The sequence below is a fragment of the Paralichthys olivaceus genome, chromosome 16 (genome assembly GCF_024713975.1).
Source record: "Paralichthys olivaceus isolate ysfri-2021 chromosome 16, ASM2471397v2, whole genome shotgun sequence".
Classification (NCBI taxonomy): Eukaryota; Metazoa; Chordata; class Actinopteri; order Pleuronectiformes; family Paralichthyidae; genus Paralichthys; species Paralichthys olivaceus.
In genome coordinates this window covers 11,065,030-11,078,405 of record NC_091108.1, presented here as the reverse complement: position 1 = coordinate 11,078,405, position 13,376 = coordinate 11,065,030, and the positions used below count along the sequence as shown (strand labels likewise).

The window sequence follows — 13,376 nt, the reverse complement described above, 5'->3', positions numbered from 1 at the left end:
TGATTGGCTGCTGCTGCTGCTGCTGTTGTTGATAAAGCATAGATAGAAACATGGAGCAAAATAAAACAAACACCACTCAAATATACTTATGGTGTTGACTTAATTGTTAAGGACTTAATTAACTTGCTGATGAATTTATTACTGATGATTGCAGAGTGTTTATATACAGTAATTACTTAACTGTACTAAGCAGAAGAACAAAACACAAAAGAGGGCTGTTGTTTTAGAGTTGATGGAGCTCAAGATTTCAGTTAGTGTCTCAACCTTTTTTTGTAACCCCACAGAACCTCTGGCCTTTAAAGGTGTATCCTTCCACAGGAAATCATTTCAGATGCTGGAGCAGGCGAGTGACCTCACAGTTAAAACGTATCATATTATATTATTTGTTTATCGACATTTTCATCTAAGTGGGACAACAACATGTCTTCTGGTTAGGTGCTCCACATGGAGATGGAGATAAATAGTTTAGTAGCGTTTAAAGCAGATAGTTTCTCTCACACACGCCCAATTAATTAAAGGGCTCCAGACTTCATTCCAAAGTCACTGAGGATAGGACGAATGGTATTTTGGCATCTTTAAAGTTTAGAAATAAATTCCAAAGAACATTTTCTGTTGCCAGTGATCTGTGACAGAGGGATAGAGCCACTGAGTGTCACCAGCTCTTCAATCCAGGGATGTTTAAGTCACAGTTTCTCTCCCACTTTTTGCAGAATCCATTTGTAATGACCTCATTTGGATCAACAGATTTTTATCTCTCTTCGGGATTAATGACGACCCCCCCAACTCAGTTAATCATTGTTTTGTGAGCTATTTGCAGGCACAATCATTTGAACCAAAAATAAATAAAAAATGACTTCACCAAAAGAGGAAGAGAAGACAATCATATTAGAGCAGTTGGAATATTGCCATTAAGGTACAGCATGAGGAGATGATGTAATGCTGAATTTACTGTATAGTGTACTCACTCTGCATTTGCCAATGTCACAGTGATACGGTTTATTTCCTAGATCTGGGACCCACAGTACCATGCTCAAATGAAAAATTCTCACTATTTTATTTGTGGGGCTTACAAAATCACTCTGGGATTTCCAGGCTTTGAACTCTCATTTTTTCCTGCACTTCTCAGAAATCACATTCAGAGACACTCAACTGTGATATGTACAGATGGTTGTTGACGTGGTTAGTGTCTTTTATCAAACAATTTTCACATTTTCTTAGCTTGAAGCATGAAATGCATGAAATGAAGCACAATATGCTCTGCTTCTTTTGGATGTCTGGGTTTCTCCCTCGAATAAACAAAGAGATGCTGTTCAACCCTCTCATATTTAGAGCTTAAGGAAACAGAATGTCGTCAGCACTACTAATGCATTACATTATTCTGTCAATGGGCCAGAACAAAAGGGACATTTACGCTGATCCAAACCATCCAAAACAGAATAGAAACTAACTTTAAAAAACAAACAGTAGTTCATTTGTTAATTAGAAAAGGGGGATGGGTGGATTCTCACCAAATTCAGCATCAATATTATTTGAGTGTTTCTCCAGATGATTAACTGGTTGGTTGGGGGTGGGGCTGTAGGGGATGACACCCCTGCAGTAGAGCACTTAATACTTGTTGTGTGAATCCCCACAGCCAAAGCAGCATCTACCGAAGATGGTAAAATCTTTATGGATGGCCACCAACACATGTAAAAATCCCTGTGTTGATGGTGATCAATCTCACGCCCAGTCTGTTTGTGTGGGGGAGAGAGGGTGAGTGAGGCAAAGGGTCATTCTTTTATTTTTGATACCATTCGGTTTCAACTTTTGAAAATAAACTGCAATTCAGTCAGCAGCACACACTATAGGACGCTCTGCTGCACACACAAGTTCTCTGTCTGCACTCGCAGCACCACAGAGGATGGGGGATGGCTGAGAGGGAATAGTCGAACTGGCAGGTTATTAACAGGGTTGGTTTTTTGGTCATTTTATCAAAATCGTACTTTATATAACCTGTAAAAAGCAGACAATGAGGAAGGCTTGTAAATATATTCAGGAAAACAGCCAGCTTCTCTCTATCTGTGACGGCCAGTGAGAGCAGATAGCGTCTCTAAATCAGGAAGAGATTACAGCTCATCTCTGCCGTGAATACTCAAACTTTTTTACCATATCTCTCTCTAATATGGGCACAAATCAGCAGAAACACATCTATTTCTGAATCTACATGTTTCTTTCACTTCCATCATCACACCGGCACAAGTGACGTCAAGATTATTTTCATCTGATTATGACATTTCTGAGGGGGGGGCAAAACATCTGAAGTGGTCTACTCTGATCTTCACTTCCTGATTCTTATCATATTGTCTAAGTATCTTTAAATGTATCACCTATGTCACCATTTGTCTTCAGCGTCATCTCATTCATTTTTTATGTCCTGTCACACACCAACAAAGATTAAAAAGATTATCGGCAGCCTCTCTTCATACGAGATTCTTACCGCAGAACAGAAGTATTTAGAAAGAATTTGACGGTGGAAATTCTCATTTAAGCCCCTGAGGTAATAACTGGCTGTGGGGAGTGAACATCTCACGCTGCAATTAAAGCTTGGGAATCAGCACATTTGGCCTCAGTCACAGCACAGCAGCCTTGTGATCGCTCGCTGCTGCCCCAGATTCCTCACTGCAATCAGAAGGGAAGTTTAATCATATTTCTCTCTCCCTTTGTCTCTGTGGGATTTCACATAGTAGTTGTGTTGTGTCTACAACACACAACCCAAAACAACCTACTAACATGGCTGAATTGACTGTGTCCATGCTTGAAAAGATGCGCCAGGCGCGTGCTTACGTGCACACGTGTGAAATCCAGTGTTAACGTACACATCCATGTCTTTGCACTCAATGTGTTATGTGCTTGTTTCCTCATGTCTCTCAATTCTCACTCTCCAGAGGTTTTTTATCAGGTTCTGCTATAACAGCAAATTCAACATCAGGTGATTCTAGAAAGTGTGGTTAACAGTTTTTACTCCTCTTTCAGCGCACCGGTGGTTGTCTGTACTATAATTAACACTTGGAGTCTTTCATGGTGAGAAGACTATTAGCAAGAAAACACGTGACATTGTGTCAGACTATACAACAGTAGTCACGGTAACTCACCCGTCACCAACGATCTTCTCCTTATCTGAAAACGAGTTTCTCAGCTGAAGAAAATGTTATCTTTTAATAAAAATTGCAAATATGCGCTCACATTCTTCTCATGCTTTGTCAAACAAACTTTTATGCTGTGAACATCTTGTTTGCCATTTCGTTAAAAGTTGAATCTATGATGATAAATACTGTGTTTGCTATGATATATAATCTATACTCCATTACCTTACATTATAGTGAGAATAGCAAGACAATATTTTGAATGTTGGATTCATTTAATGCTGTTTACCAGATGAAGTCACTGATATGGGTGGGCTGGTGTACAAATGTCACACACGGCAAACTATTTAGAGTTCATTCCATGGTGCCAAAAGCCATTGAATGTAGTTATTGTAGCCAGCATTTAGATACACAGTGATTTTAATGCTCAAGACTGCAGGGCAACAAGAGCAGGGTCATGTTTTAAAGCTTCTCTTTGTAAAGTAGTAGAACTGAGGTTTAATGAAATCGAGTCACATGAACAATGATAAAACACTGATGAACAGGGTTACAATTGTTGTTGTAGACCACGGAAAGGGTTCTTGTATTTTTTCTCATTTATCAAAAAAGGAAAGCATGAATGGAATTGTGTCCGATAAAAAGAGCCCAGGATCTAGGTCAAAACACAGCAGCTACAATGTGCAGTGTGGCGTCATTGAATGCTTGTAGGACACATCATGCTTGCACATTGAGTTGATGCTCAAGACAGAGAGAGTTGTACAACGACATTTTGACTATTGTCTGTCACAGTGATATAAGCCATAGGAATGTGTCTGGCTTTCCCATGGAAGCTGTGCTTACATCTACTCAAGTGTCACTAGTGAAACAAAAGGCCCAAGAGTCCACACTGAAACCTGAGTCAAACTGAATAAAGTGAATAGTCACAGCATGTCCAACCAAACCAAGGCTGCTGTTTGGACGCTCTTTGTTAACTTCCTGCTTCCTTTACTTTCAGTTGAGCTACTCGCGAAGCCTTTATAAGAGTAGTGCAGTAGACAATCGAGAAGTCAGGAACCAACGCATTGGCAATCTAAATACACAATAATGTCATCTGCATCGAAAGGCATCCACCACCACACATTTTCATAACATTCCTCCTTGACGAGTCTTTTAGCCATTGACAGCAACTCAAACAAAATACATTTGATGAAAGGGCAATTCTGTCAAGTACATAGAGCATAAGCTAATAAGCTAACATTTTCAATTGACAAACTGCATTGATATTTGCTTTTTTGTTCCACTAAATATGTGGAATATGCTTTTTTTAATTTTATTTTTTTTTAAACGTATGACCTCTAATCCCTTGGTAAATACCTTCTCATACTGAGAGATGTAATGCTGTTATACCTGGAATATCTCACACATCTCTCGTTGCGATTATCTGAAGAAAGTGTCTTTCAGTGGATGTGAAAACCAAAGGAGCCAAGGCTGGTTTTCAGAGCTCCAGTAAAATACAAAATATTTTATGCAACAGAGGTAGTAGTAAACAGAGGTAGTAGTAAACCCTGTTCAAGATACCCCAACTGCTAAACTGGTAGTATTATGGGCATTTGAAAACTTAAATAAAGATAAATATGAAACACTTTTCATTCAGTGAGTATGAGCACAGAAGTTGTTCATTTTCAATAAACTTTATTTTGTCCCATTTTCCCCCAAATACATTACATACAAAAGGTGATCAGAATTTCTTGTGTCAAGACAACATTTACACAATAAATTAAAAAAAATGTATAAATAAAAAATAAATAAACAAGACATTATGTGCCAAAAATAAACTCTTTCTGAATTGGCAGATGGCTCTCACAATGTTGGGTTTTTTGAAAACACGTACGCAATACTTGCATTCCACGTCACAGTTTTTAGGATACAACTCTGGGTCGAGAAAGCAATGTAAACCGATAAGGAGTACAGTACAATGGAGTACAATGTTCTCTTTTTTTTTTTTTTTTCCATAGTAGATATAACTGGGATATATACTTAAGATAATAGTTGTTCTAAAAGCTTATACCAGGTAGTGAGAGTGTAGTGCTAGTGGATTTACTTTTAAACTTGATTCAAAGTACAAAAGTAAATCCCACTTGTAAAACCCATCTCATATCTTGTTTGTATCCAGCATGACATTCACAAAGGGCTGTTATTGCACTAAACATACATCCCTCAGAAAGGCACTTTTATCCCCCACCCCCCATCCTCTTATTCCAACAGTGTTGTTTACCAGCACACGTGTGGCACACACACACTCACACATTCACCTACTGTATGTGAATTTAAAACTGAATCATTTTTTTAAAAAACCAACAAAGAAAATGCCTTTTGGTATCAAGTTAAAAACAAATAAAAAATAAAGAAGTGGTAGTAAAAGGTTTTGCTTTCCAGATGAATTTACAAAAGAAAAAAAAAGTGCAAAATTGTGTTGCTCCCCTAGCCCCTTTAATACGCCGTGTACCACGTCAGTGAAATTTGTCTGAAAAACTAACAAAAAGACAAAAGTGATGTTGGAGCTGAAGAAGCAAAGATTCTCTAAACGTTAGTATAATCAAATAAGGCCAGGAATGTTTTTTGTGCATGTGAGGTCAAGATCGTAGTGTGATCCTTTAGCTGGCTCATGTCATTCATTTAAAAAGGAGTGGGAAAATGAATGTGTGCACCATAGTCCAAAGAGGCTAGAAACCAACTTAGGGTAGAAGGGTCTCTCTCTCTCTCTCTCCCCCCAATCAAACCACACTTCTTCCCAAAGCATCTCCGCTGCAAGATCACAGGTCCAATGCAAGTCAACGGTATAACTGACCTTGCTGCTAAAATACTTTTGGAAAATGGAGCCTGAAAGCATTCCAACTGCAAGATGATCCTTGTTCCGTTAAGAGCAGATGGGACAGTTTTAGTGTTTAGAAACCTTTGAGAAACCATGCCGGGGTTATTGGCTGTCAGGGGAAGCTGCAGGGTTGGGTGGATGGCTTTAAACAATCCAGCCAAGAAGCAGTGGTTTCGAGTGATTGAAGGAAGGTCATTGCGAGTTTGGGCGTTTATTTCGGCATCCGTTCATCTCAGGCCATTAAGGAGTCTCTTATTTTAGGTATCGTACCTTCCAGGTGGATACCTTTGAGGCATAAGCTGTACAGGCACAAACCCTTGAGGCAGATGCTGCATTTGGGCAACTTCCTGACTGCTTGATGTTCATCAAGGTCAATGTAACTGACAAAACGCAGCCTAAACACTAGTCAAGACAAGAATGTTGCTCAGGAGTGCAGCAGCCTTCCATCCATCAATTGGACAGGCGTCTGCCCCTCCCAGTGTTGCCTTGAAAAATTATATCAACCAGTCAGGCTGCCCAAGAAAAGCTGTCAACCAGTCAGGTTACCTCTAAGGCATCTGCCGCTCAGGCAGCCTGGGAGGCACAGAGCTGTGCTCTCAGGCATCAGCATGGTGTTGAAGCAGCTGCACCACATATCGGAGTCGGTGTCGTAGCTCGGGGGTGCAGCCCATCTCATTCAGCATGCTGAGGAGGTAAGTGTATGAGACGCGTTCCCGGCTGATGTAGGTGAGTAAGTATGAATCATCGGATGACTTGCACAAGATGATCTTGGTGTGGTCGGTGTAGAAGTTCACCTAGAAGGAATGAAAACAGCATGACGGTAAGAGAATCTACCAAAATGGAAACTGGCATCTGGCCAATTGGAAAATATGTGGATCTAGAACTCTATTTATGGAGCTGAGCATTTTCCAACCTGTAGAGTGCCATTGTTGAAGAGCATAACAAGAGCGTGGTCAGTCTTCACCCACTGGAGCAGCAGAGGAGGAGCAACTGAGACCTGTTCATCACAATGCACATCTCCACCCTGAGGATGTCAGAAAGGATTTGGTTTAGTTCATTAATTCAGATTAAATACTTTTATAGTTAAAGTTTATGAGTTATCAACTTTTAAACAATTATTTCAAAATGGAAACATGATCATCCTTTAGTATTCCAAATAATCAAACTAATGACAACAGCCCACAACTAAAACACTAATTTACCTCCATGAGGTTCTCCTCCATGTAGTTGGCCATTAGCTCTACAATTTGTTTCTGGCTGCGAAGCTGCTCAGGTAGAGAACTAGCAGCAAAACTGAAGTGTTTGTTGTTGGTCATGCAGTAGTGAACTGTCCTGTTGAGGGAAACAAAAGTCATTTAAAAAAAAAAAAAAAAAAGAAGATTGATAGAAGACAGGTTCTGACATTGTCATTTGGAATACAATCCATTTACTTGATTGATTATAGTCATAGGAAGTACTATGCACAATTTAAATCTTAACATGACCCCTACTAATACTTAAAACTAACCTGCGTTGGTCACATAGACTGAGATGTGTTCCCTCATTGAACAGCACACCAATACTTTGGTTCGACAGCTGATAGCCAAAACCATATTTGTTTGAGTAGTCGACCCACTTAGTTACCCATAGGAAGGACTGGGGTCTGGACAAACATGGTGGGTTTCTGGTGGCTAGAGAAAAGAAACATGTTGTGGACTGTTAATTTCATAGCACATAATAATCCTGAGTAAATGAAGAGCACAAAAAAATGTTTTAATTTCCAAAGCCTATAAGCCAAGATGTTTTATTACTACAAGAGTCAGAAGATAGTCAGAGTCAAGTTAAGAAAAGTGTAGCAGTATTTTGACATGTTTCTGTTGCCTAATTCCACATACAATGATTGTGAAACACATCAGATCCAACTTGCTAAACATCATTATTAAGCAGTAGCCAAGTATCTGCTTTGTCCTCTCCTACCTGCAGGCATGGTGGCCAGGCAGCTTTTGAGAACCTTCATGGCCGATTCAGCAACAGCTGCAGGGGTCAGCACGTCTTCACACGCTGGAGAGAACACAAGCAAAACATCGATTACAACAGAATAAAAAAAACAAAAAACAACAAGAATATAAATATAAAATCTGTTGAAAAGAAGTACTGAAACCTACGCTCAGAGCTGCTGGCCATGGTGCCCTTGAAGGAGCGAGAGATTGATTTCCTGGATTCCTCCTCAGCAGGAGTTTGTTCCAGAGGCACGGAGCTGACCAGCTGACCAGCAGGTAAGGGCACCTGAGAGGCAACAAGACACATGATTCAACAAACTCTTGCAACATGAAAAACAAGTGTGTGTAAAAAAAAAAAAAAAAACTGAATTACAAATGAGTGCATGTACAAGTCATTTGTTTCAAATGTTGCTTCTCGTTCTCACTCATGCTGCAGGTTGGTATTGATTGATTTTTTTAAGGTTTCATTTTTTCACATTACTTTCACTGCACTGCAGGTGAAGCGATTTCTCGTACAGCAGTTTCCGCTGCAACTGTAATGTGTCATCTACAGTTTCAAATCTCATGTCACACCTGTGTCTGAGTTCCAGTAATCTGTTCTCAAGCTGACAAATAATTATTCATGACACAGAGCAAACAGTGTTCTTCCTATTGGTCTTTATGAATAACAGCTAGACCAGCCTGATTAGGGAGTGGCCTGATTTAGCGTCCTGCTGCTGCGGTGTTTAGTTTTTGCTCCGGATTGGAATCAGAAACTTTTTTAATGAACATGTCTGTAGTGAAGGGGAAAGCAGAAGTTGGCAGTAATAGTTTGCACAGCTTCATGCTTCAATACAGACTGTGCTACATTTCTCCTCCGACTTGTCTACTAACAAGCTGAACTACAATACAGCTTCTTATACTGCAATCTCACTGGAACATATCTAAACAGCCAGAAAGACTCTAGTGGAAATCAATGGGAAAAAAATGGATACTCTTGAAATATCTTTAAAGTTAAAAGCTTTATCCATTGTTCAAATAATGTGATTGCCCAATATTTAGTCTTAGTCTTCAAATGTTTCAGTGGCAGTTTTATTTATAGAATACACTGTGGTGTTCCGTTCACTTCAAACTGTTGATGGACAGATAACAGCTTCTTCCATAACAAAGCTAAAAGGGCAAGGCATTTACAGGGTTTTTATTTCACAGTTTTAGCTTTATCACAATTTTTTTTTTTTTTACCATTTTCTGGTAAAATAATTTTCACTCTTGAACAATAAGTATAATTTTCCATCACATATATTTCCTGTGCTATATCCAACCATCATCCATGTCTGAGTATGGTGGTATAAAGCCAGTTTATTGGGATGTCCTTTCTCCCAGCTGTTAGTAATCAGAGGAATTGTGAACCAATATTTAACAATTTTCTTGTAGGAGGAGGTATAACAACAAAAGATGTACCTCATTGGGTCCCACTGTCTTGTAACTGATCTGGCGGTTGATTGAACATTTGACGATGCCAGACACCAGCTTGGAAATGTCTTTGTCATCCTTTTCCTCGCATGGAATCTTCTCCACTGCAAAAGGAACAGTTGTACATCAGATGAAATGTCACGACAAATATGTTCAAGCATGAGGAGTGAAACCTGGAAGCCATCTGGTTGGTCGTGCATTTTTTTAAAACACTTCTCACAAGAGAAAACTGGATTGACAACATGACCAATGAGCATAATTTAATTTACGTAACCAACCAGATTATTTGCTAAATGAATGACCTCGTCCTCTACGGTGCCAGCCATTTGATTTCTGCTGCTGCTTACCTTTCGATTTCTTCTTGCCAAAGAAGCTCTTGGCCATTTTAGCAAAGAATTTCTTGGCAGGGCTTGGGGGGTGGAGCTCTGGCACCATCACACAGCTGCTGGGAGGAAGCTTATCAGGAGTGAAACCCTAGAGGAGAAAAACACGGAGAGCAAACAGACAAAAGGTGAGGATGATAAAGAGAGAAGTAGAAGGCACATATCTCATTCTCAGAGAACACAATGATCCATTAACTACTCAATTCTGTAATAGTTTTCAGCAAAATGATTCCACTCCCTATACAATTATTTCAACGTACTTTGGTGAAGAATTCGTGGTTGAGGATCTGATCAAGCGAGAGTCTGTCACTGGGGTTTTTCTGCAGGATGCTTGAGATGAGTCTCTGTGCGGCGGGGGAAAGTGTGGCAGGAAGGTTGTACCGAACTTCCTTTATACACTTGTACGTCTCCTTCAGGTCAAGAGTCTCAAATGGAGGGTTGCCACACATCAGCGTGTACCTGAACAGCGGAAACCAAGGCAACCATCGGTCAAATAAAGAGACAAACTTAATGGTTCTGACAAAAAAAAAAAAAAAAAAAAGACTTTGCTGCTCGAGTTCCATGTCCTCATTTCTCTGACCGAGGCAGGATAGATAAACCAAAAAGAAAGCAGCTACAAAATAGGCATTAGTCATTTACACATGACCGGAGAGAGCTAATGACTCCAGGTTAAATTAGAGAAGGAAAACTAAATTATAAACTCACATGACACATCCAAGAGACCAAACATCAGACTCAGTGCCGTGGCCCTGTCTGTTGAGCACCTCAGGGGCCAAATAGTTGGGAGTACCACAAATTGTTCTGAGAAAAAAAACAAACAAGCACAGGACACATTTAACACCTCAAATCATCCAATTTATTTTCAGTCTAATACAGACAAGGAAGCATAGGTTGAAGATTTTTTTTCCCTGACACAGAAATGCTTCTGGTATTCCACAGGAAGGTGTCAAACAGGAAGTGAAACTCTGCTCTGAGCGCTACATTCAACTGCCACTTGGAAACCGGTTTACTTAGGTGCTTACTGGGGGGGTGAGAGGTGGAAGGAAGAATGTGCTTAGTAACTGACGTAATGGTTTTAGCTCATTGTGCATCATGCAAGTCTAGAAAGGGCTCATGTTCAAGATATGGCTATAGATACCCCTCAGTGAGCACAGCTTTTAACAACAAATCAAACAAGGGTAAGAAAGTAAGAAATTGTTCCAAGAGCGATTAATAATGTTTTAATATAAATAGTTTGTGGCAAACTGCGTTAAATAAAAACTTAAATAAAAAAAATTAACTAACTTTTTCCTCTGTTCGACTGTCTCCAGTTTGGCAGCGAGACCAAAGTCTCCCAGCCGCAGTTCCATGTTCTCATTGACAAAGAAGTTGCCTAAAAAGAGACAAAACCATTTGTCCAGTCAGCATTCCACAGATAACATGTGCGCCTGCCCAAAGTCACAGCAGATTCCTGGCATGCCTGTGTGTGCGTGTGCACGCCGCGTTTTCCAGTGTCGTTTGTTCACATACCTAGTTTGAGGTCTCTGTGAAGGATGCCTCGGCTGTGGAGGTACTTGAGGCCGGATATGATCTGTCTGAGGTAATATCGCACTTCTGGCTCCTTGAGCGTGTGTCTGGCCTTCCAAATGTGTGCGAGGGACTATGGAGACAAAGCAATGATTGAGCCGTTAACGCCACATCCATCAGTGGGACTGTGCAACACACATCACACACTCCACAGTAGCACAGAAATGAGGTGCTGCTGGTAATCAGATGGGTGTCTGGGACTCTATGTCAATAGTCATTTGACTCTGAAATATGCAAACCACTTGTTGTGCTTCCATTGCACCACCGCAGAGCAATACAAAGCAAGTTGTATACTGTAGGTATATGCAAAACAAGCGAACAGAGGTCTCACCTTCTGACTGCAGAGCTCGAGGAATATGTAGATGTTTTCTTGGTCTTCAAAATGATGAGAGAATTTCACCACATGCTTGTGTGACAGGGTTTTGTGCAGCTCGATTTCATTTGTAATCTGTCAAAAAAAAAAAGTGACATCCGATCAGTTTTCTGGGGCCCATTATTTCAAGCCCGGACACATCCAGATGTTTTGAAGTCAGATAATGCAGCGCTCTCTTCTACAAGACACGCTGATCCAACAAACAAGTACGATCGTGTACCTTGTCCCTCTGGTGTGGTTTGGACACCTTGCTCTGGGGAATCACCTTCACGGCATACATTTTGTTGGTGGAAAGGTCTGTCATCTCGTAGCATCGAGCAAAGCCACCCTTGGGGGAGATAAAAACAACAATCAGTTAAAATGCAGCAGGTTGAAAACCTGCAATGGCCATAAATAAGCTGCATTAAAGGCAAGTCTTTGGTCCAAGAATGACTGGGCCAAATGTGATGCGGAGGTAAAGGGTGAGGTGAGGAAATCTGCAATCCAGAATTAAACAATACAAGAAACGGGTTAACTAAGTCAGGTGGATCATTTCATAACCAAGGTATGAAACACGCATGTTGCTGTTCTCAAGCCCACATTTTCATGTTCACTGCTTTTTGTTCAATCATTTCCCAGGTTGTAATCAAGATGTGCTCGAGGACAGAAGGGATGAGGCAGAGCAGGCTGCTGCATTCATTAACCGTGAAATTGACGGAGACGTTTCCAGCTCTGCGGCAGGCAGCAGGAGAGAGTGGAGAAAAGACTTGGCTGTGTGCCTGACGCAGCGTATGGATGACGAGCAACATGTTGGTCACACAGCCTCTCCTCTCCATTCATACATGTATCAAAACACACAACATTACCCGGCAGAGGACGCGGTGAGTCGGATGCGTTAATGGTTTTACAGAAGCCACACATGACATTTAAATACATGTCATTGAAATACACGTGGATAAAAAAAACTCCGCTGGTTTTGTCAGACGCTGCCGGTCATGTGTGCGCTCGGGGAGTCGGGCACACCTTGCGCCTGATTCATTCAGCAATGACGCGCACACAGTGGGGAAGATTGGCCACATCCACCACGAGGTCATCCCCTATTCCCGCAATAAGTAACGCACCTGGTAAACAGCCCACGATGATTTGTGCGCATCGACAGATTCAGCATCAAACTAAAAACTGCGACTCAGTCAGACACACTCTAGACCCATCTGGATAAAAAGATTCCGATGGCAACCGGGGGGGAAGGGGTGAATTAAAACTCCATACCTTTCCCAGAAGCTTCCCTTTACTGTATGACCTCCCCGTCTTGGAGTCTGTCACAACCTGAGCCAGCTCCGGTTTGGTTTGCTCGGGCTTGTTCCTGCTGGCTTTCACCGGGGCAGAGGACTGCGGGGCTCCAGGCTCCAGAGCAGGCTTAAATAAATCCGCATTCATGGTGTGGCACGAAATACGCTGCGCCGCGCTGAAACAGCCGGTATCCATTAAACTCAGCGGTGGAAGGAACGACCCGTCAGTTCGTACACAGGCCTAAATATGAATAAATATCCTTTTCGCCCGTGTTTCAGTAGTTGGTCGTGTGCGTAAAGATGTGTCCGCCTCTTCCAACTGTCTCCATCTGACGAGTCAGGGCTCGTCTCTGTCCGGATATATAGGCGAGCGGCTACGTCA

The 13,376-nt window shown here is 41.2% G+C and overlaps 1 protein-coding gene across 1 annotated transcript; it reads right to left on the bottom strand.

Moving 5' to 3' along the window:
- Positions 1-4,776: 4,776 nt before the first annotated feature.
- On the bottom strand, positions 4,777-13,337 carry plk3 (polo-like kinase 3 (Drosophila)). The gene is made up of 15 exons (XM_020110286.2): positions 12,975-13,337; positions 11,947-12,054; positions 11,685-11,801; positions 11,297-11,426; positions 11,072-11,159; positions 10,493-10,588; positions 10,048-10,246; positions 9,752-9,878; positions 9,393-9,508; positions 8,118-8,238; positions 7,930-8,013; positions 7,481-7,643; positions 7,176-7,305; positions 6,887-6,997; positions 4,777-6,767 (listed from the first exon to the last, which is right to left on the bottom strand). The coding sequence occupies exons 1-15, from the start codon at positions 13,188-13,190 to the stop codon at positions 6,570-6,572; spliced, it is 2,004 nt and encodes a 667-aa protein (XP_019965845.1). The 5' UTR covers positions 13,191-13,337; the 3' UTR covers positions 4,777-6,569.
- Between the last annotated feature and the right edge of the window lie 39 nt (positions 13,338-13,376).

Coding starts and splice junctions, on each gene's coding strand:
- plk3 (XM_020110286.2), bottom strand. CDS start 13,190: ATGGATACCGGCTGTTTCAGCGCGGCGCAGCGTATTTCGTGCCACACC. Junction 11,160..11,296: donor TCACAGAGACCTCAAACTAG/GTATGTGAACAA, acceptor GTCTCTTTTTAG/GCAACTTCTTTGTCAATGAG. Junction 6,768..6,886: donor TCAACAATGGCACTCTACAG/GTTGGAAAATGC, acceptor CATTCCTTCTAG/GTGAACTTCTACACCGACCA.